The 25,692-nt window shown below is 39.2% G+C and overlaps 1 protein-coding gene across 16 annotated transcripts in view; it reads left to right on the forward strand.

The window, feature by feature from the left end:
- Positions 1 to 25,692, forward strand: part of MDM2 (MDM2 proto-oncogene) — a 60,640-nt gene that overhangs the window by 9,912 nt on the left and 25,036 nt on the right. For 5 of the 16 annotated variants that reach the window (XM_054026110.1, XM_054026070.1, XM_054026092.1 and 2 more), the window contains exons 4-11: positions 16 to 149; positions 1,119 to 1,168; positions 2,602 to 2,669; positions 2,827 to 2,920; positions 5,461 to 5,618; positions 6,437 to 6,595; positions 8,009 to 8,086; positions 11,088 to 12,555. In XM_054026110.1, coding sequence (XP_053882085.1) covers positions 16 to 149; positions 1,119 to 1,168; positions 2,602 to 2,669; positions 2,827 to 2,920; positions 5,461 to 5,618; positions 6,437 to 6,595; positions 8,009 to 8,086; positions 11,088 to 11,657 — 1,311 coding nt within the window. In that variant the 3' untranslated portion in view covers positions 11,658 to 12,555. Of the gene's footprint in view, positions 1 to 15; positions 150 to 186; positions 441 to 1,118; positions 1,169 to 2,601; positions 2,670 to 2,826; positions 2,921 to 5,460; positions 5,619 to 6,436; positions 6,596 to 8,008; positions 8,087 to 11,087; positions 12,556 to 15,382; positions 22,932 to 25,692 lie in introns of those variants that run through there. The other 11 variants (XR_008444736.1, XR_008444737.1, XR_008444738.1 and 8 more) reach the window with 6 other exon arrangements.

Below are 25,692 nucleotides of genomic sequence, written 5' to 3' on the forward strand. Positions count from 1 at the left end.
TGACTTGCATTGTAGGTAATATTCTATCTTGGCCAATATATTATGTCTAAACGATTATATGATGAAAAACAGCAGCATATTGTCCACTGTGCAGATGATCTTCTTGGAGATCTATTTGGGGTACCAAGCTTTTCGGTAAAAGAACACAGGTACATTTCATATTCTTTGTGAGAAAGATCAGTATGAAATGTATGTAACACACTGAACTTATGTGTTGGTTTGCAATTTGTCGCATATTTTATTTGCATAAGTATTGACAGATGGAATTGTCATAATTGTATGCCCCCAGATGTCCATTTTTTTTTTTAGAGGGAGGCATGATTCAGCCTGCATTTATATCTATAACTTCCAGACCTCAGAAGGAACACAAACTTCTGAGGTTCAGTAACCTTAGAGCTTCTGTCTACTTTGAAGAGAGATTCTCCCCTCTACCCCTTGAGGTAACAGCAACATAATTTAGACATTACACAAGCACTTCAGACTGTCCTCTTCCCATTATTAACTCCTTATGCATGGGAGACCAAGTCCAGTAAAGGGGGTTGCAGAGAAGAGGCATACGCTCTTTTGTTTTTCTCCAGGCAGCTACACAACTCATCAGTGCAGAGTGACGGCGGTTGAAGATTTCCCTCTGCAGCTGTCTAGACTTTCTTCTGAAATAGGTTATATTGCTGCAAAGCCAGTATGCATGACCTGGGTCTTGCCACTGCCCTAAAAGTTGAAGATCTTTATCTCTGGATTAAACCCTGAAATAATGCTGTACAAGTTCCATTAAAAATGCTGTGAATCATGACTAGAGGTCTACTGGTTAAGTGAGAAATGGCTTTTTGACAAAATTGAAACTTTCAGAAGAAAATTCCTCATCTTGTTGAAGTTTTTCATTTTTTGAAAAAAATTCAAAATGGAATTTTTTCCAACTTTTTAGAAAAAAGCATTTAAAGTTTCTTCCGTTTGTTTTGGTACCTCTTTTTCAGCCAGCTCTAATCATGACACTACAAAATAATCAATGTTTTCAGCTTGGTCTTTCTCTCTTCTAGTTTGGCTAAATTTACCACAGTAAATAGGAACTTCTAATTTATAATTTTTAAATCTATGAAATGTCTATTTTGTCTCCCTTCAAGGAAGGTATACTCCATGATTTCCAGTAACTTGATAGCAGTCAGTCAACAAGGTAAGTTAGTGTTGAAAGGCCTTTTTTGGTGGGGGGGGGGGGGGGGGGGGGAAGTGGTCTTTATTAATGCAAGTCCTGAAAGCTGTATTAACTTACGTTGTAGGCGATATTCAGTTAACTTCAGTCATTGATAGATGATGTAATTATTGTCACTTTTTTGTAGCACTGTTGGAGGTGAATTGCATCTTTTACAAATAAACTGTTTAAGGTTATGGGTCGAGCACAGAAAATGGGCTTGAACTTGCTCATAGTGAAGTCACTGGCAAAATTTTCGTTGGCTTCAGTGGAAACAGGATAAGGCATTATGTGCAGACTTTGATTCTGCTTTCTTTACATACTCAACTCACGCTAAGAAATATATTTTAAAAACAAAATATTTCAAAATTGGTTCATTCTTAACTACCCTGTCTAATTTGAGTTAACATTTTTCTTGTAATAGTTGACACGATAAACAATAAAAGTAGCAGGAAAAGAAATTTATATACTTTGTTGTTATGAGTTTAATAAATCCATATATAATTTCATAAAATAGACTATGGTCTATTTCAATTTATTCACATCTGCAAGAGAAGGATTGATAATGCAGCTGTTGATGTAACTTAAATTTAAGAAATGAGTGAAATGAAAGTTAAATATGGGGGTGAATTCTTTTTAAAAAAGGCTCTTAAATCTACATTTATACATGTAATCTGCTTGATTTTCCAAAGTATGGAGCACCATTGGCTTCAGTGAGTGCAGTTGGGTGCTCAATACTTGAATATCAGGCAAGTCCCTAAATATGGACTTTGGGGCTTAACGTTAGGCTCCTATTTTTGAAAATCTTGGCCAGAACAGCAGAGTAGAAGGATAGAAGTAGAGAAGATCTCAGAGATAAAATCTGGTCAAATAAAAAGGGTATGTGCTTACTATACTTAACTTTGTTCTAAATGGATACCTTTTGTCGTGAAAATAACTAGTTGCATTGTGTAGTTCAGGGTCCATTCTGACAATGTAGTTTAGAACAATTATTTCTGTGTCTTAGCAGGATATTAATGACTGTAAACATCTCTTGCAGAGCTTGATGTCGTCTTTTGTAAACCAGTAGATCTTGTATTTGTCGTCTTGTAAATAGTTTAGTATCATCATGTTGATATCTAGTTAAAAATTGTTTTATTTATAAGAATATTTTCTCCCAATATTCTTTTTCATCTGTGAAAAATTCCAAAACAGTTGCATTTTTTTCTTACAATTGTGTATATAATGTTATAAAGAAAACCTTGAACATTTCTTAAGAGTATGAAGTGATTTTGTAAATATAAAGTATACTCTGAATTAAGATTTAAAATGATACGTACAAAGTATTTGCAGTATATTTTTACAACTTTCACTGCAGTCCCTTGAGTCTGCAGATATTTCCTTTCTGATGCATTGCATTATGTATTTTTCTTTTTCAGAGTCTATGGAAGCAAACACATCTGAGAATGAGTCCAGGTGTCAACTTGAAAAAGGCAACGTTCTAAAGGTGATCTAACTACTTGATACATTCTAACATATACATTCTTTCAAGTTTCACAACTTCATTTGCTTTACCATTGAGATTTGGATGCAGTTGAAAGATTAAAATTAATTTCATGCTATCCACATTAATACTATGCTTACTTAGTATTTTTGTTAAACAGGAATCCATGCAAGAGTTAGTTGACGAAAAACAGACATCCCCAAATTTGACTTCTAGACCAACTACCTCTTCTAGGAGGATGCTCAGTGAATCTGGTAGGTGCACATTTATAATGAAGGATTTTCAATATTTTATACCTTTCAAGAACATGTACACCTAGACCAAACTTGTATATCACTGGCTCATGTCATCTTTTGTTGGGGAGTCCACATTTTCATGTTTTTAGCCATTGTGAAAGGTACCAGATTGACAGCCCTGGAGAATGAGCTTCTCTGCTTATCCATAGAATAGATACAGTATGGGTAATGGCAATACAGACTTCCCCACTTGTGTGTACATCTTCTAGCACAGCAGTTTTCAATCTTCTTTTCATTTGTGGACCCCTTAAAAATTTCGACTGCAGGTACGGATCCCTTGGGGAATATTTGACATAGTCTGCATACCCCTAGGGGTCCATGGTCCACAGATTGAAAACCACTGTCCTAGCACAGTGGGGCTCTGGTCCGTGACTAAGGCGTCTAGGTGCTATGATTATATATGTAATAACCTCACCAGCATGGTACAGTCCTGATCTGCAAGGACTACCAGCAGGGTGATAGATAAAACTGATGTCAGGTTACTCTTCAGACAGCCACCAGATTTTAACTTTTAGTTGCTGTTTGTAACCTACTTGTATTGGATTTAAGTCACTGACGTGGGGTGAAAGGCTTTATTTTATCCAGTTATCTTGGTCCAGATCTTCAAAAGTATTTAGTCACCTAAATACCTGCGAAAATTTGGCCCTCTGATTCTTTTCTCTACCTCACCCCTCTACATGGCAACTTAATATTTATTGGTTAATGCATTCTTAAAATCTGAGGTGTTGATTCTGATATTTAGTGGGTGTTTGAGTGCTTTGTTTTGTTTTCTTTGTTTGAGTTGTGTAACTTTCAACCTCTTGGTGGTAACACTTCATAACTTTCAATTATATGTAATATGCACTGGTAATTTCCACATCAACCTGCTTTTTATCACTACTTATCTGGTGATTCTTGAGAGTTGTGATGAGTAACAACAACCTTTCACATAAAATTATAGCATGCAATATTTATTTTGTATCTATGTAAGGTATTTCTGATATGCTTATCTTTGTAGTATTTAGGCAGCAGTCATCCTACCCTATCGTAAAACTTTACTGCATTTATAAGCCATTCACACTATATTAAAATAACTCTTTAATGTTGTAACTCAAACTGGTGAAAGGATGAAAATTCACAATTAAGGATTATAACTTGTAATACTTACAACCCAGAGTAATCAGGTGTTCTGTTGTGCCTGCTTATTGCAAGCTTAATCATTAACTCTGTCTTTGCATCCATTTGTCAGTTTATTACAGCCTTAAAATTCTTCTAATATAGTGTTTTTATGTACACTGTTTTTTTAATTTGTAGGAAATCTTCCCCTTAAACCATTATGCTCGTTACATTGGGATGGTAGCGGCTCCTTTGGAGCCGCTACTATTTCACTGTAAATGTTTAGAAACCGTGTGTTGGCATGTTATCGGTACCTTATGGAGAGATGACAACTTAATGAGGACAACGATGGACAGGAGCAACGGTTGGGCCTGGGGGCATCTAAGTTTGAAGGTTGGGGCTCTCAGGGCGAAAAAAGAAAAGAGAGAGGGACTGAGCCAAGAAGCATCAAGGGAAAGTAAGAGGAGTCACAAAGTATGTACAAGTGTTTTGTTCTTTTTTTTCTTTTAAAACTAAAGATGCCAGGCTTAGAGGCCCTGGGGTGGATTTTTCAAACGTTTTTACAGTGCAAAGAAAGGATTGGGCAATAGAGCGAGTTTGTGAAAGGCACCTGTAGGCGGCAGCAGGCTCTGTTGAATGGTCATTGAACCAATTTGCCAATCCTGGTAGGGAATTTCACTCCACTGCATTTATTACACACTGACTTGGCAGCTGCTTAAGTCTTTGTCAAATTCTTTTTTATAATGCCTTTTCTTAAGGTCAGTGGAGTTGAATTTTGATACATTTATACCCAAAATACTGTCTCCCTACTCCCGCCCTCCTTCATGCTACAAGAGTCCAAAACGTCAGAAACATCCAAAAATTAGTGTTTTTGAGTTCTTCAGCTTAAAACAGTGTTTCCACAGTTGACATCTTGAACATCACGTTTTAGTTTTGAAGGAATTTTTAGTGTGGACTTTTATACACCCGCAAATTGGGGTTATAATAGAAATCCTGATACCAATAAATATACTGTTGCATGTAAAGCTAAAATGAAATCCTCGATTTCCAGAGGTGGCCAGGAGTTCGTTCTTATGATTCCTTAGTCATAGTATCTATTGCCTGGGGAAATTACCATTTATACATCTTAATGATGGGGCGGTCAGTGAAAAACAGACTCAGAAATGTCAGTTTTTTGCCCATTTTACACCATTTTCTTTTAGGAATATGGGAAGAATGTGTTTCATTGTCTTTTTAAAATAGGTCAGGTGCCTTTATTTAATTTTCCATTGAAAAACACTGAATAATTTTAATATTGAAGTTCTGAATAAGTAAAATCCAGTTTAAACATCTTCTAAAATGCATGTAACATTGCACACTTCATAGATTCCTTTGGATTAATAAGCTTTTTCTCTCTGACACAGAAGAAAGTTCTTCAGATGAACAACCTAGTGAAAGAAGAAAACGGCATAAGTCAGACAGCATTTCGCTCACATTTGATGAAAGCCTTTCTTGGTGTGTTGTAAGTGGGCTATGCTGCGAAGGAAGCAACAGCAGCGACTCAATAGACTCTGCAAGTCCTGTAAGCAAGATGTATTTTTAATTATGTTGAGTTCTCAAATTTCCCAAACATGCATCTTGGTTCTCATATTAATATTTGAAACAAATAATGCTTCTAGTGATGTCAGAGAACCCAAGTGTTGTATTTTATGTGGCTTGGATCATAAAACTTAAGAATGGAATTTTCTTAAATCTTCATTATGAATATTCAGAAAAGGAAGCAAAACAAATGAATTCTTAGCCCTTGGTACAGTAAAAAAGAAAAGTGGTGCCTCTGAATTGTGTATGAATATCTGTATTCCCAGCGAGAGTGTGTTTCATGATTAGAGTAAGTTATTTACACTTCTCAGTTTCCCATCTGTAAAATGTGGGTTAATAGTTACACACCTTTGTTAAAGCATTCTGAGATTTGATAAAAGATGCTGTAAGTCTTATAAAATTTCAGTACACAAGTGAAATACTTATTATTAAATTCACACAATATATCATCTGCTTTTCTGTATATTTTAAATGTTAGCAAATGTAAATTCAAACTTCACTTGTGTTGTATTTCAACATACTAGTTTTGGAGACAGTTCCAATGTTATTTTCATTCATTTAAAAATAATTTTTAAAGGTTTTATAAATCCAATAATATATTTCTAAATTGTGCAGCTGCAGCAGAAATCCCAACATCTTGAGTGGTATGAGATATTTGGCTGAGACATGACTTATCTCTGGCTGGCAGCCAATTAAACAGTTTCTCTTTACTGTTATGTTTAAATACACATGTAGCAGTATGAGTCATAAGAATGTATTAATGAAGTTAAATATATTCCCCCCCCTCCCCTTTATATTCAGGATCTTCATGCCAGTTCATTAAGTGAAAACTCTGATGATTGGTTTGACCAGAGTTCTGTTTCAGACCAGTTCAGTGTTGAGTTTGAAGTTGAGTCCATTTATTCAGAAGATTATAGCCATAATGAAGAAGGACAAGAGCTCACAGATGAAGATGATGAGGCATGTATATTCCCCATCCTTCCCCACCCCCACCCCCCCCATCTGAAATGTTATAGCAGAAGCATTTTGTTGGAATCCAATATGAAACATTTCCATAGTCTTCTTTCATGACTGTATGTGCTGTATGGCAAATATGTACTGCCATTCTTTATACTGAGTTTTCTTTGTACAAATTTAGTCATGTTCTGCAAGAAGCTCCCTGTAGGCAGAGCTCCATCGGGGTCATTTATAGGGTCTGAAGGGACCATTACAATAATTTAATCTGACTTCCTCCATAACATAGGCCATAGAATTTCATCCAGTAAAATTCACTGGCTAGCTGTTGAAGTCACTGGGGTTCAGTGCAGGGTCAGGAGTCCACTTATGCATGTTTTTTTGCAGGATAAAGGCCTTAGCTTGGAATATGTATATGAACTTGTAACTTTACTGGAAGAAAACCTCATAATTTTTGAAAGGCAAAACGTATTAAATAGGATATTTATCTGCATAAAGTGAAAAATGAATAGAAGTATTTTTAGAATACATTTTTAAAAACTATTTAAGATCTTATATCGGGTTGCCAAACTTACTGACCCTCAGAGTCATATACGACAATCTTCAGTGCCAAGGCACACCTGCTGGGGCTCAGAGCTTCAGTCCTGTGGAAGGTGCCTGCCGGGGCTTTGGGTTTCAGCCCCGCTCCCACTGAACCCTGAGCCCTGGCAGGCATGCCCAGGAGTGCTGAAACCCAAAAGCTCCACCTCACCCATGCTGGGCAGAAGCCACTACCTCACCACCCTGCTGCAAGGCAGAGGTCCCAAGCTCCGCTACTCAAGTTTGGTAGGTAGAGTGTGGGTGGCTCCGGGAGCCACGCTTTAACAGTAACAGAGCTGCATGCATCTCGTGAGCCACAGTTTGGCCACTGCTGTCTTATATCATTAGGAGACAGCATGGGTAGCCTTAAAAATTACAAATACTGAGCTCTATGGTGCAGAGTATTGGAATTAGTGTCTTTCATTTACTGTGTTGACTAGTGAAATATTTGTATTGCTAAAGCTTTTGTTCACAATTGACATTATCCATTTGAGGGAGGCCCACTGTTGTCTGTCTATATTGTAAATCTTCCAAGAGGCTGTTCCCAAATGAGAACAAAAGTTTCTAGAGCTGGTAATTAATTACAGTGATGTCTATACCCGTAAGTAGTAGTGCTCCCTCTTAATTCTGTATTCCAAGAAAATGCGTGTAGTATATAGCCACATCATCTAGAACTTTAGCTAGTACTATTTTCTATCTGGTAAAAAGTTTTTAAAAAAGTATTTAAAAAAGTATTCTGTCAAGTGTACTTTACTACTTGTTCAGGGTTGTTTTTTAGTAAAACATTTAAAATTAAAAACCAAGTAAAAGGAAGTTTTAAAATATATTTTCTTCCATCAGGTATATCAAGTGACGATATATCAGACTGAAGAGAGTGATGCTGATTCATTCGATGAAGATCCTGAAATTTCACTAGCTGTGAGTAAATACTTGGTTCATAAAAAATCACAAGTCTTGTGAAATGAAAGACCAGGACTGGGAACATATATGAATTCAGAGGGCAATTGTAAAAGTAAAATCTGACTTTTTCTTGCATTAAAAGGAAAATGATAGTTTGATTTATAGGTCGGTAACTGAAAGACCTCGATCTTTCTCTGTGCTGTTTTAAAGTTGTTGACACAGGAATTTCAAATTTTACTTGCTTGCTCAGAGAAAGGGGCACACAGTTTAGAGTCTAGACCTAACTTTTTGTTTAAAACACAAAGGAAGGATTTTGAAAAAAGCTTTTTAATATTTTTGGAAACCAAAAGGTGGCATTGTTTTTGGCTACAAAAAAACAAAAACAAAATAAAACTGGCCACTTTAATTTCAGTGTCCAATCTGAGTGAAATAAAGAAAATAGCAAAAAATTGTGTATTGAAAATTCACTAAGGATAAAGGGACTGTTTTTAAATTGTCTAGAAGATTGAAAAGATTAGTTTCTCTATTTTTTGTGTAAAGTTTTTTAAATTTCAGCACAAAATTGCCATTCTGAACACAGAGGTGCATAGGAGAATTAGTCATCCAGAACATGTCATTGGCTGAGCTGCCTTAATCATGCTTGTACTGTGGAGCCAGCTGTAATGATACCTCTGGGAATATAAGGAGTTTTGTGTTTGTGGGTTTTTTTTTAAATGTCAAACAGAATATTTTTAAAGTTACTTTGTCTAGATTTAAATAGGCAATATACCTTTATTATTGCTCTTCATTCACAGTTCATGTCTAAGTAGAACAAAGGCTTCCAAAACAAGCATTTTAATTCTGGTGTTGCCAGTTGCAGCTCCATAGTTAGGGTTAAGTTTTGCACTCCCCAGAATTACAACACTCTGAGATAGGAATTTATATAAATGTGTTAAATACCTTTAGGCATGAAAATGACTTTTAAAATATGTCTTTGAAGGAATTGAGTATTCAGTGTTTAGTCAGACAGAGGTTTTGGGGGAAGGATCTTGAATAATGCACACATTTCAGACCTTTCATATAGTTTAAACTCATTGAAATCTTGAGCGTAGAATACACGTGAAAACTTTTTTAGGATTAATGATTTTTTCACAGTATTCATAATTGGAAGTTTTTCCTTCAGCAGAAACTGGAGAATAATGTTCGACTTCAGAGGATTTCAGAAAAAAGTGCTCTTTTAAAATAGCTGCCACCTTCAGTTGTTTTCAGTAATACTGAAGCTACAGGCTTCCCTCAGTTCGTGATTTTGAGAAGAGCTAATTGTTCTCAGTACAACCAAATATTATTCTCTGCCTTGTGACCTCATAGGGCTACCTGCTAAAGGCAGCTTGGCATCTCCTTGGGAACAGTGGGAGGCTAGAGCCATCTGTAAAGATGATATTGTCCTATGATTTCATTTACATTAAGAACAATGGGTAATGGCAGCCATTTTGAAACAGGGCAATTCTTTGTGAGTTTCTTTGTATGCACCAGCCTCTACTTGCAGGTGTAAACTTTCAGTTAAGACAAATAATGGCAGAAAATGATCATTAATCCTAAACATTTCCTAATACCATTGGGAGTTGGTAGGAAAATCAAGTTAATCTGACCTGGGACAACAAACACAAAAATGGCTTAATCACAAATAGGTTAAATGGGGGAGAGGGAGTGAGGGTGAAATGGCAGCGATAGTTCTCAAGTTCTGTACACCGAATAAACTCCGCCACATGATATGGCACACTCAGTAGATTGTGCAGATACTCAGAATAGGTTCACACATCCTCCTGGATCTCAGGCTCCATTCAGTGAGGCACATATGCTCCACTGGCTTTTTGGAGGAACCCAGATGCTCCGCTGGGGTCTGCTAGGCTTTTCCTTGACTGGAGACAGAAAACAATGGGATACTGTCCCAGGGCCACTCACTGGTGGTACCAGAATAAGCTGTCACTCTCAGTAGATTACAGATCTTCACAGTATGATTTTCCTTCTCCTTTTGTATATGCTTTGAATAATGAGTTAACAGTGTTGATGTTTAAAGTATTATAATTGGGTGATAGTGGGCACGCACTAAGATAAATGAATCAGGTCACATACCTCTTGGAGTTGTTTCAAGTTCTGCAAATGGAGACCAACATCATTGCATCAGTTACACTCTGTTCACGTTTTCAAGGCTCAGTAACCTAACAGCTAGAGACTTTTATTTAAAGAAACATAGGTTCTGGGATTATGAAGCAGCGTAAGAGAGGTTCCAGTATGATGTACTGTTGTGTACAATCTGAAATGGAATCTTGATCTGTAAATGAGTTTAGTATATGGTGTTATTACAAGGCAAATAGATCTAAAGCTAATCGAGTGCCCTAAATGTGCATTTCTATACCTTAACATGTTTTGGATTTCTTTTATGTTTAACCTTAACTCAGAATATCCTGGGTTTATAATGCTTGGTTTTAGGATAATTACAGCATCCCTGTAATATATTTTTCCTAAATTACTGATAAGTACTTGCAACCATAATTTCACTTTAACATAGTTTTATTTTTCTGAAAATACATATGCAGATATTCTGTACAATGTGTAAACTTACATTAGAGAGGTAGAAGACCAGTTGCTAAAACACATCATGGAATAGATTTGAGTCTAGCTCTAATGATAGTGCTGAATGTATAAATTTTTGGTACGCTGCCTGTGTAACACATTTTCCTTGGCATTGTTATTTACTTGTTCAGTTTTGAGAGAGATTTTTACACCCAAATTTTTAATTGCGAGGAGAAAAAAAAAATCATGTTCATCACTACAAGATTGAGAAATTGTGGTGTAATTGATTTTAACTTTCCTCTTCCTAAAGCTCTTTCCATCTTAAAATGTGATGATTGACCAATTTTGTTTACAAATATAGAGTAAATACTTGAGTAACATAAAGAAACTATAATCACCTTTAATTATTTTCTATAATAGTAGGAATGCCAAATAGCTTAACTGTTTAACCTTTAATTCACTAAAGGATTATTGGAAGTGCACTAAATGCAATGAAATGAACCCTCCCCTTCCGCGGCATTGTCCCAGATGCTGGGCTCTTCGTGAGGACTGGCTTCCTGATGAAAAGAATGACAAATCTGAAAAGCGAAAATTGGAAAGTTCCACACAGCTAGAGCATGAAGAGGGTTTTGATGTTCCCGACTGTAAGAAAGTGAAAATGAATGAAGATAAAGAACTAAGTGTTGAAGAAAGTGAGGATACAACAGCAGAAACTTCTGAATCCCAGGAAAGTAAGGAATACTCTCAGCCATCTACATCTAGCAGTATCTTTTGTAGCAGCCAAGAGGATTGCCAAGAACCTGAGAAAAAAGAGACAGAAGACAAAGAGGAAAGTACGGAATGCAGTCTACCCCTTTCCAGCATAGAGCCCTGTGTCATATGTCAGAGCCGACCTAAAAATGGCTGTATAGTTCATGGCAAGACAGGACATCTTATGTCGTGTTTTACTTGTGCGAGGAAACTGAAAAAGCGGAATAAACCCTGTCCAGTCTGTAGACAGCCAATTCAGATGATTGTGCTAACTTATTTTAGTTAGAAGGAACTTCAGCATAACTGTGCAACATAGCTTCAACAGACCTTCTATACAGGCTTTCTTACAAACTTCCATAGACTTGAACAATTAAGAGAGTAAGAAACTATTTTTGTATGTTTAACTAAAGACATAATATTTTGCGTGATTTTTCTTTCTTTTGAATTTAATGAAAAGTTGATCTTAAAAAAAATTGCACTGAAATTGATAGTTTTCTTCATTAGGCATTTGGGGGGATTTTAAAATACCCAAATTCCTGAAATTTATTTCCATGTTAGGGGATCTGTCACAACAAGACTTGCACATCACAAGCAGATCAGTAATGACACTTGTACAACTGTATAGAATATTCATTTTTAAAATAGTGAATTTAATGCTTTTGAGAAATGAGTGATCTCAAGTTTCATTATTGTGAAAATCAGTTTTCTTTTGCTCAGTAAGAATTAATAGAATTTATAATTTCAACCTTCCCATCTTTCTACAAATTCCAGTATCTGTTTCTTAGTCAAGTCATTGGGGAAAATCAGAACTTCTTAAGAAATCCCTAGGAAAATTCCTATTTTGAAAAATAAAATTTTGACTTGGTCATTGCTGAGAATTGAATTTATCTATCAAAGTAGGTAAATTGGGGGAAATATTTCTGAGACTACTTCAGATCACCAGAAGATGTGAAAGCAGCACAGTGATATTTTGCATAAGGGTCTTTTTTTAAGTTCAGTAGGTTTTTTTTTAATTGAATCAGTGATTCTTTGTTTTGTAAGGTTTTTCTGAATATTGAAGAGTTGTGAGGTGGTAGATTGGCCAGTTATATATTGAAATCAGACATTTAATATAAAATGTTGATCAAAATTTTTTGGAAAAAAAAAAAAGAAAAATTTGTAAAATTAAATATCCTTCAAACTAGTGTGTCTAGTTCCTTGGTAACTCTTTTCAGTAATGAATTTAAAAAAAATCCTCTCAATACTTGCCCGTTCCTCCACCCCTCCCCCAAATTTACTGTCCTGTGAAATTTCTCTGTACTTTGCATGTTGCTGAATATTTTTTGTGTGGTGAATTCCAAGAATGCAGTGAAAGTGTGCATTTACATAGAATTTTCTTAAAAAATGCTGTTAGGTTACTCAGTTGTACTGGTACTTTGAGGATAAAAATGTAAGGTTCTGGATAATTTTGACTAGAATATTGTGCAAAAATGTGGCTTTCTTCTCTTGCCTAATGAGGTCCTCTTGCAGTGTGTAATATTGAGAAGAGAGGTGCAGATTTTGGGGCTTTCTGATTTCAAGGGCAGCATTCCAAAGTAGTTTAGGCCTTGGCTACACTTGCAGATGTACAGCGCTGTGAGTTAAACTTGACTTCGTACAGCTGAGTAGGGAAAGCGCTGCAGTCTGTCCACACTGACAGCTGCCCAGCGCACTGTCGTGGCCACATTTGCAGCATTTGCTGCGCCATTGGCAGCTATCCCACAGAGCACCTCTTCCCATTCTGGTGCTGTGGGAAGGGGGCGTGGGTGTGGGGCATTCTGGGTCCTGTCCCAACGTCCCGTGATGCATCGCTTCGCATCCCAGAAATCCCTTTGTTTCCATCCACCTTTGGCGCCATCATTCAATGGTTTCTGTGCAGTGCGATCTGTTGTCTGCGGGAAATGGAGCCCGAACTGCTGAGGCGTATGCTGACTTATCTCGCCAGCACGTCACGTTTGGCTGTCAAACTATTCTTTAAGATCCAAAGTGAGAGTGAGGAGTCCGACGATGCTATCGAGCCGCGTAACACGTACGACATGAAATTGCTTGTGGCATTCACGGACATGCTCAGCACCGTGGAACGCTGCTTTTGGGCTCGGGAAACAAGCACCGAGTGGTGGGATCACATCGTCATGGAAGTCTGGGATGACGAGCAGTGGCTGCAGAACTTTTGGATGACAAAAGCCATTTTCATGGGACTGTGTGAGGAGCTCGCCCCTACTCAGAAGAACCTTGACTCTGGGTAACGTGCAGGAAATAGTGGATGGCTTTGCACAAATGGGGTTCCCTAACTGTGGAGGGGCGATAGATGGGACACACATTCCTATTCTGGCACCACCCCACCTAGGATCCGAGTACGTTAATCAGAAGGGGTATTTCTCTATGATTCTCCAGGCGCTTGTGGATCACCGTGGGCGTTTCATTGACATTAACACAGGCTGGCCCGGAAAGGTGCATGACGCACGCATCTTTCGGAACACTTGGCTGTTCAGGAAGATGTAGGCCGGGACTTTTTTCCCCGAGCGGAAGATCACGGTAGAGGAAGTTGAAATGCCCATTGTGATCCTTGGAGTTCCCGCTTACCTGCTTAATGCTGTGGCTCATGAAACCCTACACAGGGAGCCTTGACAGCAGCAAGGAACAGTTCAACTACAGGCTGAGCCGGTGCCGAATGACTGTGGAGTGTGCCTTTGGCCGTTTAAAGGGCCGCTGGCGATCTCTGTATGGGAAGCTGGACTTGGCCGAAAACAGCATCCTCGCGGTTATATCCGTGTGCTGTGCCCTCCATCATAATTGTGAAGGGAAGGGTGAAAGCTTCACTCAGGCATGGATCTCCGAGGTTGAACACGTGGAGGCTGAATTTGCACAGCCAGAGAGCAGGGCTGTTACAGGGGCCCAGCCCAGGGCTGCAAGGATTAGGGATGCCTTGAAGGAGCAATTTGAGGCTGAAAACCAGTAGTGATATCTGGTGCCCTGCACGGGAGTGAAGTGCAGTAGTTCCAATCTTTAGAAATCAGTGTTTGCTACGCAGACAAGCAGACTTGCAGTGCCTGTTTATTTACTGGGCTAAGGAGTCTTTTACTTTATGCAATAATAAAGAATGTTTTCAAAGCCAAAAAATCCATTTATTGAAAAGAAACAATGGAGTGGAGTGGGGAATGGTACAATCATAGATTCGCGTATGTCCTGTCTGGTGTGCTGTGCAGTGAGTGCTGCACTTCAGGATACCCATACTGCATGGTGATGGGGGTTGAGTGCAGAGGGAAAGAGTCGTGGTTTTCAGGGCTGGGTGGTGAAGATACTGGTGTTGGAGGCAGCTGGTGGTGTGAAGAACACTGAAGTTGGGGAAAGTGGGTTGAAGGTGACAGTGGGGCACAACGGAAAGAGTTTTGGGACAAGGGCTGTGGGGGTGGGTGGCGTTTGCGCTTGCGGTACTGCTCCTTTTGCATGGCTACGAGCTCCTGGATAGCGTCTGCTTGGCGTTCCAGGATGCTTATGAGCCGATCCATGCTTTGCCGCCGGAGCGCTGCGTTTTCCTGGCGGATCCTGCTTTCTCTCTCCCTCCAGTTCTGTGCTTTCTCATTCTCTTTAATAGATTGCCGCATCACTTCTTGCAGCATGTCTTCTTTGCTTTTTCGCGGTCTCTTCCTGAGTCTTTGCAGTCTCTGAGCAGGCGATAAGAGGGATGGCTGCGGTCTCAAGATTGATGCACCTGTATAGGCAAAACGTAACATTTAACAGAGGCAGCATTGTTTATACCAGAGTAATGATTTCCCCCCCGCACTTAAAGAGTAGAAAACACACAGGGTCTACACAATAGCATAATTTTCCCGTCCGAAACAGAGCGCACACATCCCCCAGGAGTCTCAAAATGGTGAGTAAGGGGGACTAATTGTTTCAGAGCTGCACTGTCCTCTGGGTTTCTGTGACTTGGGGAGAGCCAACAGCTTCAGGGGGCACCTACACTGAACACTGTCCCAACATTTTCCACAGGAGTTCGTCCTGGACGATATCTTGCTGCTGAGGGTGACCTGGGAAGCAAGGGAAGGTCTTCTACTGCTATGCGGCTTCCGCCCTAGCCCATATGCAGCTTGCCTGTGTGCAGCAATGGTCCCCCCGCCCCTCGCGGCACAGTGGAGCAGACACGTTAGCCTGGCTGGGACAAGGACTATGGTGGCTCTCCCGATAAACCTGCGCAAGCGCATTGCACACGTTCTGGATGAGACATTCGAAGAGATTACCGAGGCTGATTACCGCGATGTGATAAACTACATCAATGCACTATTCCGCATCTAGGCATGCATGCCTAACCCCCTTCTCCCAAAGAGCCCGCACCGAAAAAATTCCTTCCCCCCCCAAAAATAAAACTGCTTACCGGGAACCTGCTCTTCTGTTTGTCCTCCACCAAGTACCGGCCGCTGCGACTGGCTACCTTCCTCCTGGCTCGAGAAGAGCTGGCTGCATGGCTCCAGGGATTCCGGGGTGTTTCCATCCGGCCTACCACCATCACTCCCGTTTTCCTCCTCCTCCTCCCACCCGCCCCCTACCGGCTCTGAAGTGTCCATGGTGGTGCTCGGAGTGGAGGTGGGGTTAACCCCAAGTATCGCATCCAGGTCTTTGTAGAATCGGCAGGTCGCGGGGGGAGCACCCGAGCGGCCATTTGCTTCGTGGGCTTTGCGGTAGGCACTCCGCAGCTCCTTCACTTTAATCCTGCACTGCAGGGCATCCCGGTCATGGCCCCTTTCCATCATGTCCTTTGATACTTTCCCGAAGGTATCGTAATTCCTACGGCTGGAGCGCAGCTGGGATTGGACAGCTTCCTCCCCCCAAACACTGATGAGGTCCAGCAACTTGCATATTGCTCCATGCTGGGGCTCGCTTGGCGCGTGGAGGCATGGGCACCTGGAAAGATTCGCTGATAGCACGCCACGCCACGCTGGGCTGAGCAAACAGGAAGGGGATTTTTAAAATTCCCCGGGAATGTAAAGGGTGGGTCACATGGTTGGTTACCTGAGGCCAGGATAGTAGAGTTTGAACTGATGACCCGAGTGGCTAGAACAGGCATTGTGGGATATTGCCGAATAATTCTGGAGGCCAGTCACAGCGCATTGAGCGTCCATACTGGCACTGCAGCAGCAGGGCAATACACGCTATTCCTCTTGGGGATGTGGAGTACATGCAGCGCTGCAACCACGGAGATACAGCGCTGCAAATGCCTTGCCAGTGTGGAGGGAGTGAGTTACAGCGCTGGGGGCAGCTTTACAGCGCTGCAACTCGCAAGTGTAGCCAAGGCCTTTACTAGTAAAGAATGGTGAAAACGGGAGCACCGTTCATTTAGTGACGTCAAATACTGAGGCCTGGGCTAAACACAAAAGTTGAACCATTTTAAGTATATCAGTCATCATTTTAACATATGCGCAAAGTGCCTCATGTGGCAAGTGACCAGGATTCATCACCGAATTTGGTCTGCCCTAGCTTCCCCAGCTTGGACTGGTTACTGATGGGGTATGCGACATGAATGCTAATCAGTGGTTAAGGGGTACATCTCCTCTAAGTTGGACACAGCTATACCAGTATAATACTTAAATTTTTTTTTTTGTTATATCCATTCCCATGAGGGAATAATTTATAACTGTGTCTGCAGTCGGGGCTGTACTGCTATAACTGTTTTGGTAACTCTAAAGACAGGGATATTGAAAAGCATATTACAGAGCAATTAACAGAACCAGAAATGATACAGTCAGATCTCACTAAACCACACAATAATTTGTGTGCAATTTGTGCACAATAAGTATTCTAGCCTCACTTCTGAAAAAAGATTGAATTGCCAAGGACTGCAGTGAGGTTTCATTTTACTAAGACGTACTTATTTTTACGTTTTCTAATACTTTTTGAATTATGGACATAAATAATTCATATTGTACTATAGTTGGCAAATAAGTGAACAAAACCATTTTGTGGTGGTTTCCTTTTTAAATTTTGATCACTTAAATTCTTAAATGTCAGCAGTTTGCTAGCTTGAAGGATAAAGCTAGTCTCTGATAAAACTGTGGACGTACAGTCCCTTCAGTTTTGTCCCTTCTGTTAGTCACTTGGGGAACAACACCATGAATGCTCTTACAAGCGAGCAACCTGGCTTCCTTTCTCCAGAAGGATTTGGTTGCCTCTCTGATGTACAGCCTTTTATAATCAATGCATATTGGAAAGAAGGGCCCAGGCATTTAAATAGGGATGGAGTAACCTATAGAATTTTGGAATAGGCTATAGTGATGGTTGCAGGATTTCTGTGATGCTGGTTCTGTCACAATAGAGAAACACCTTTCAGTCTTCAGGCAGATGCTTCTTTGTAGTTGAGGGTTATTTTTAAACCCACAAAACTTTTTATAAAGAACTCCTTGCACAGCTTCTGCTTATTATTATGGTGTGTTACTTCATAAATATAACTATGCTAAAACTTGAAGACAACTCCTGTGTTGGATGCAGAAGATAGAACCAAACAGCAAAGTGATCTGGTGGCTATTGAGAAGAAGGAAACGTCAATGTAAAGTCATATGTTCAGAAAGAGGCAGTAAATACTGTTGCTACTGAGGGTTTTAACTCTCCTCTACTCTCTCTCATACAATTTGCATCATAACAAAATACTGCTGCCTCTTGCTAAAGAATTGCACCTCTAGCTAGCACAGGGGGTATCTATTTTTCATCATTCCCTGCTTTGGAGAATGTCAATTTATATAAATTCCTTTTATAAAGAATATTTCCTCCCCCCTGAGAGTAGGGTACCCTTTGCTTATTTGTCAACTTTAGCAAAGGAATAAAACAAATAAGCAGTCCACAAAGTTGGAATCTTAGTATAGGCTATTCTGTGTAACGCTTGGAATGCTATGAACCTGCCCATAGCCAAATTGATTTTGTAATAGTATGACTAGGAAATCTGACAGTTAAAAGAGAATTTTTTTGTACAAATTGTGAAAATGGGCCAGTAAAATCATTTCCCCTCCTCACAGCACTGTGGAGCTGGATATTTCAGGGCTTCCATGTCCTTGGGCAGACTTCTGTATCATGGAAAATCGATATATTTCTGTTTGAATTAAGTCTTTCAGGAGTACTGCGTGCATTCTTGAGTGCTGCATATGAAGTAGTCTTTATCACCAAAAAAATTATAAACTTTCCTCATAAGGTTAAAAATCCAAGATTTGCCCCAAAATATATACTATTTACATTAAAACAAAGACGCTCCTAAGACATGGCAGCTGTCCTAAGAAACCAAGTTATCAGAGTTTGCTATCGTATCCTCTCACATTCTAGTCTTGTGAGGCTTTCTTTCAGGATTCAGAGATTAAAAAGAAAGTAGAGAAGATACCATGTACGCAAATGAAAATTTTCCAGTACTTTGCTAATAAGCCTCAGAGTCTGAGAATGGCATTCATAAACCTGTCTTAAAAATAAATTGGAGCACCTCAGTAATCCTATCAAATGCCAATTTTTTTATATTGAAGTCCCAAGTTGAAATCTCAGTTTTTTACAAGTATCGGACCCATATGTTGAGGACCTAGAGTTCATCATGAATTATACTCCAGTTTTTCTAAAACTAGGCAAATTAAACCGAAGCGGGGTTAATGGTGACCAACCTTCAGTACATCTCTGTCTTATTTATAATATACATAAATTATTGGCAAATGCACCTTTATTACTTTAGTTTGTTCAATAATCAATGCAAAACAAAGTTCACAGACATATTACTTGTATGGTGAGCTCTCTGAAATTCTACTTATTTAATGTCAGGTTAGTTTTAACTCTTAATTTATTATCACTTGTAAATATTCTTGTATTTTTGGAAACTTAGCAAAGTTTGCCAGTTTTAATTTATTGAGTGGGAGGGGGTGGATACCTGGAGAGACAAGGTGGGTGAAGTAATATCTTTTATTGGACCAACTTTTGTTGGGGTGAGAGACAAGCTTTCGAGCCACACAGTTTTTCTTCAGGTCCGAGACAGGTACTCCTAGTGTCACAACTAAATGAAAGGTGGAACAGATTGTTTAGTACAAGTAGTTAGCACATATTCTAATCTAAGGGACCATTCAAGGTAGAGTGGCCTGTTAACAGCTCTGCAGTCATAAGACAAAAAGAGGTTAGTGGATTGCAGATTGTTGTAATGAACCATAAATCCAGTGTCTGTTCAGACCATGAATTTTAGTGTCTACCAGAGTTATGAATTTGAGCTCCCAGGCTCATCTTTTGAAAGTTGTTCAGGTTTCCTTTGCGGATGAGGACTGATAACCTCAGATATAACATGATCACTTTGTGGGGGATTTTTTTTTTTAAATAATCATTTTTATGTGTAAAAGCCAGAGCTGGCGTTAGAGGGTAGCAAGCAGTGGAAACAGTTTTTAAACAAATAAAAACCCTTGTATTGTTTTCAATTGCTATATGCCAGCATAGTATGATTGTATCCGAACCGGAAAGTAAAATGATTAGAAGCAAAAGTGACTTGTCCAAGATGAGAGATGAACAAATGAAAGCTGCAAAAATAATTAAAAGTAAATCTGTTGTTTCCATTTTAGTAATCTAAGAGGCTGTTGGGTAAGAAGGTTACTCATGGACAGTGGGTATAATAGGCCAAGGGAGGCTAAGTTTCCCCAAACAGGCTGCCCCACTGCTGACCGGGTGCCTGGGCCATGGTCTGTCCCGCACTTCACCCAGAGGCCCTGCTCCTGTGTCTCACTCTTACCCTGTGGCCCTGCCCACGCTGCCTCTTCCCCGGAGGCCCCCGGCCTCTCATGCCTCCTAACCTCGTCCCCTGCGGTCCGTCCCACTCGTACCTCTTTGCCCCCAGAGAGGCATGAGCAAGGGGAGCCCTCAGGGAGGGGGCAGAGAAGCACAGGCAGTGGGCAGGGGACCAAGTGGGGGCAGAAGGCCGAATTTGGCATTAGTGCCCCTTCTGCCCTTCTAGGGAGCTTCCAGCGCTCAGGCCCAGCCTCCCCAAATGCGAGAGTCGCGTCGCCCATGAGGTTACTTTAAAGTAATTTTTTTATGTGACAGTGGCTTTTAAACCAGTTTTAAAAACTGTTTAACAACTAATTAGCTTGAACCATGCGTGGATTGCTGAACAGCTGTGTCCCCTCAATTCCCCAATCTGGGGTGCCTTTTACACTGCTTTGCTGTGAGAACAACCACTCCTGGCCAGTTAATTCACAGCCTCTAGCATGCAAAACCCTGTTATCTCAAGTGGAGGTTCTCAAACACTTGATCCAAACACACACTGGTTTAGATAAAACAAGTTTATTAACTACAGAAATACAGATTTTAAGTGATTGCAAGTAATGAGGCATAAAAGTCAGACTTGGGTACAAAGAAAATAAAAGGCAAACTAATACCTAATTTAACAAGCTAAGTGTACTTAAAAGCAAAATAGTCTCAGCATAAGTTTACAGAAGTCTGGCTGGATTGCTTGAGCCAGAACCACCTCCAGTTCAATGATGCTGCCTTTGTCTTTCAAATGTTCTTGATGTTGTGAGTAGAGATGAGTGGAGAGAGGTGGTTTAGCAGCCTCTGTTTCTCATTCTTATACCCTTCTTCCCTTCAGCTGGGGTTCAGGCAACAGTCAGTCTGTTTACACGGAAGACCCCCAGCTGTTCCATTACCGATATGTAAAGTTCTCATCCACACCCTTTCCCCTGCCAAATAACAGCTGCTTAACCAGATGTCCATTTCCCCCACTCCCACCGAATATCAGGGTTGGAAGGGACCTCAGGAGGTCATCTAGTCCAACCCCCTGCTCAAAGCAGGACCAATCCCGAGACAGATTTTTGCCCTAGTTCCCTAAATGGCCCCCTCAAGGATTGAACTCACAACCCTGGGTTTAGCAGGCCAATGCTCAAACATTTGATTATGCTGATAACTGCCTGGGGTGTCAATGTGTTTTTTGTCTCCGAAAAACCGGTTAGGGCCTGCTTTTTTAACTTTGGAGCATGTCATAGCAATGTTATGCAGTGTAGAATCTTATAACTTTACAGACAATGTTACCACACACATTTTACCAGGACAATAATGTTCAGCAGATTGAGTGTCCAAATAATACCTCACTTTTTACCAAATGTATCATAGTCTTGTAAAAAGGAAGAACATGGGGGTAGAGTCTGTCACACTGCTATACGTTTTCACAACCATGTAGGCACACTCAAACTATCCCACCAGGCCAAATGTTTTGTTTAATACATAGACTCATGAGACAAGGTGAGGAGTATTCTTGCTACTGCTTACACCGACCTGCATGTTGTTATCAGAAGGATCTTTTTAAAATATATATATATGTGTGTGTGTGTGTGTGTGTTTGAATAAATGACTGTGTACTCATGACAGTAAAGGTTTATAACTGCATGTGTGATATTTAGTACACTGTTTTGTGATCCTTCATCTGGTGCACAATGATAGAAGGTGTGTATATTTGGATGATCACATGGTGAATTATAATAACTGCAGGGATATTTGTGTATTTTATGTAAATAGAAAACACTGCATGTCTTTATGCAATGATTCCAAACCTGGTTCATTCCCTGGTTTGGAGAGAGAGAGACACTTTCCTCGTTGGCAGTTGTCTATTTGTGCTTAGAAGGATTGACTTAACACAGCTCACCAGAAATAAAGCTCCCAGTCCACACCACCCCTGAAGCTAAACTCTTGGATGTTAAGAGTTCTGACAGTTTAAAAATTGTGGCAAAGAAAGGATATTATATTTTTTTTAAATGAAAATCCCAGAGATGTTGCTGATCTCTTCACAATTGAGTGACAAATATATAGTTATATAGAAAAATTGGAAGAGGGGGAGGGCAGCCTGCTACTTAGTTACTACTTCTAAGTGACCTATACTGTTTTACTCTAATAGCACTGACACTATAAAAATTCCAAGTGATTCAATCTTTGTAGTATATTGTAAATGTTAATATTTATTAGCAATACTTTAGACATCTGGTACATTTCCCCTTGGTCTTTGTAAATATTGCCCTTATGTTTTTGTTTGTTTGTTTTTTGTTTTGTTAAAGGACAGACTTTGTTTGCAAACTGAATTATATCTGGTGGAATAAATAAATCCTGAAAATATTTGCTCAATCCGGCAGTTTTCCTGCTTGCAGAATTCCTTTGGTCTTTGAGAATGTATATGGATTACAGGATTGGGACTTTGCTCATTCAAAATAAGATCACAGTGTTTTGTAGTGATTTCAAACAGCTATGCAATATTGACACCACTCATAGGTGCATCAATATTTTAGTGGCTCAAAATATTAATCAAAATATTTTGAGAGGATTTGTAATAGCAAATATCAATACTATCTGCCAGTGTCCATTAAAATTAAATAGCATTAAAAAAAGTGCACATATCTTTAAAAGAAACAAATCTTTCAGTGCTGGAAAAAATATGCCGGATATATTTGAATTATTTTAGTGTCCTTTGTACGAAATCACAACTCTCAAGGAACTTAAGGTTTTATTTTCTGTTTATAAAATAGAGCACATGTAATAAAGAATCGTTTGAAATCCCTCCTGACATTTGTTGTCTTTTAATTTTTTTCTTCTTGAATGTATTATATAATAATCAAAATGATTTGAGGGATTCAAGGTCAGTATTTTCTTTGTTAGAGAATGAGATCTGTATTTCCTCATTACCAGCATATATTTTCTTTTTTTTTTTTTTATTAACTTTTTGTAAATCCATGTATATGCAGCCTTGATCCAAAGTCATTTGAAGTCAGAGGGAAGCTCTTAAGGCTTCTCATTGACTTCAGTGGGCTTTAGATCAGGCCTTTGGACATGTACTAACTAAGGTGAAAACAATCTGAACTTAATGTCTATGAATACTGCTAACTAAAAGGTTCTGAGCTGCTGCATTACAGGTTTGTGGATTCATACAGTCCATGATCTGGCTCTGTGTTTACTGGTATGTAACTCATCTTTGTGTTCTTACACTACCTCAGTCCCTACTATAACATAGAAAAAAATTAGTAAGTACCTCCTCTAGAGAAGCTAACAAATAGAGGAAAATTCTTCTGATTAACTTACAAAGAAGCAAAATTCAGTGAATTGTAGTTTGCATCTGCAGAGATATTGTTGTGAATCTCTGTTGTCCTTGACATTAAATTTTTTTTTTTGCAATTCACCTTGTAAACTCGATGTGTTTCTAAGTCACTAAAGAATGAGGGAGGTTTCTTGTAGCTCATTTAACACGTGTAGTTTTCTATAGATTGAAAGAAGTTGTATACCATAGTGGCTAAAGTGTTTGATGATGCAATGGTAGTTTGCACTAAGGCTGTTCTTTTATTAATTTTGCACTTGATTTTTTCCATTAATGGAACTGCATTATTTTATAACAAATTATATATATCTGTACTTATAATAAACCCAATACAAAACACATCACATTAAACAAAATGAATAAACTGAACTATAATATGTGCATTTATATATATAATATTAGCATATATCCATATAAAAAAAACAAGTTCTTGTGATTTGATCATTCAAAAGGCTGGGAGGCGGGGGAGAAGACACCTCTGTAGGATTTGAGGGAGATGTGACTTAAAATCCATAAGAGAAAAATCATTACTCAAAAACTATCTGATTTTGCTGTAGAAAGGGGATGTCTAACAGAACTGGAAGAAAGGAGAGAAGTCGTAGCTATTTAAGAGAGCAATTATTTTAGGGAGTATTACTGACATGGGACTATTTCTGCCATCGACATGAGAACTGTACAGTTATAACTTTACAGTAGTTATCTTTAACCATACTGTATTGAAATTTCTGCATTCTGATTTGTTAATGCTTTGCTTTCAGTTCACCTCCAGTGTAAATAACAAACATGGTTCTCCAGCTTCACATTTCCCCCAGCTAAAAACATGTTTGATTGAAAATTTTAATAATAGCTAACGAGTGCTTCCCACAACTTGTGTGTGTGTTTAAAAAAAAAAAAAAAAAAAATTAACCCCCCTCAGCCTTTGGCATCAGAATTTATTCAGCCCAAAATAGAGTTACGGTAAACAGAATGTCCTAAAAGTGGACATAGAAACAACCTGATGATTGCCATTTTGTGTGCTGAGCACAGATATCCATTATGTATGCAATCCCAAATACAATAACATTGCTAAGGAATAGTGTAGTTGATAGTGTTTCTGAACCTTATAGAAGGATTTGTGTTGCACTCAATTATGCCACATATATATATGTGTGTGTGTATATATATATATATATATATATATATATATATATATATATGTATATATAACCAATAGAGTTTCTGTACTGTAAGATATGTTGTGAAATAAACAGCTGTATTATAAGATTGATTATGAATAGTAAGGACATAAAATATGCTCAAAATCAAAGGATCTATTGGAAAGGTAACTCCAAATCATTACTCACCTTGGAAAAGTTTGATACGCAATAGTAATACTATATAGAAAATTAGCAAAACATTAAATATTCAGTGGACTAAATCAGCTTTACAATGCTGCAAAATTATTCCATTTCTACAGAACAGAGGAATAGGAAATCAATTCCTAGAGGAATCACGTTTTCAGACAATCGGATTATTGCCTTCTGTCTTCTCAGTGAGCGTGGATTATTTCAGCAGCTTTCTGAAAATGGGAGTTAAGAATTTGTCACTGCCTCCCAGTTTCTCTGCATACATTCTTGTTACCGCTTGCCATTCTACTACTGGGTTCTTCACGTGCTGGCCCTTCTGTGTTCCATTGTAGGTATGCATGGGCTTCATGCGCCTGAGACCAGGAGAGTCTCGCTGGTAGTGTCCATTGGTCTGTGCCTGTGCTCTTCCCCTCCTCGTGCTTTAAACTAAATGTGTAAGGAGTGGTGTGTACCAATTGCCTTTGCTGTTCCTTCTTGTCACTGCATGGTCTGAGATGCAGCAATCCAGTGTCCTCCAAGTTCTTCCTTCGACTTTAACTAGATAGTGTACATACAGTTCTTATTAGATAGTTTTATTTAGTACAGTTAGGCACTGAGGAGTCATATATCCCCTTTGGGGACTCCTTGCCCGTGTCCTGTTGTGGACATTGAATTATACCCAAGGATACAGGATTCAAAAACTGTGTTTCCTGCCCTCATGCCTTCCCGGTCAGCGACAACCTTCAGAAGTACTGGTACTGCCTTGGAAAAGCACACATCTCCACCAGATGCAGATACTGCTCCTTGCCCAGACACACCCAGCAGGCATGGGAGTTGAAGATCAGAAAACATCTTATAGAGCAGGTGAGACCTCAGTCTGATCCAGGCTGGGCAACTTCCCTGTACATCGG

The sequence above is a fragment of the Malaclemys terrapin genome, chromosome 1 (assembly GCF_027887155.1).
Source record: "Malaclemys terrapin pileata isolate rMalTer1 chromosome 1, rMalTer1.hap1, whole genome shotgun sequence".
Lineage (NCBI taxonomy): Eukaryota > Metazoa > Chordata > Testudines > Emydidae > Malaclemys > Malaclemys terrapin.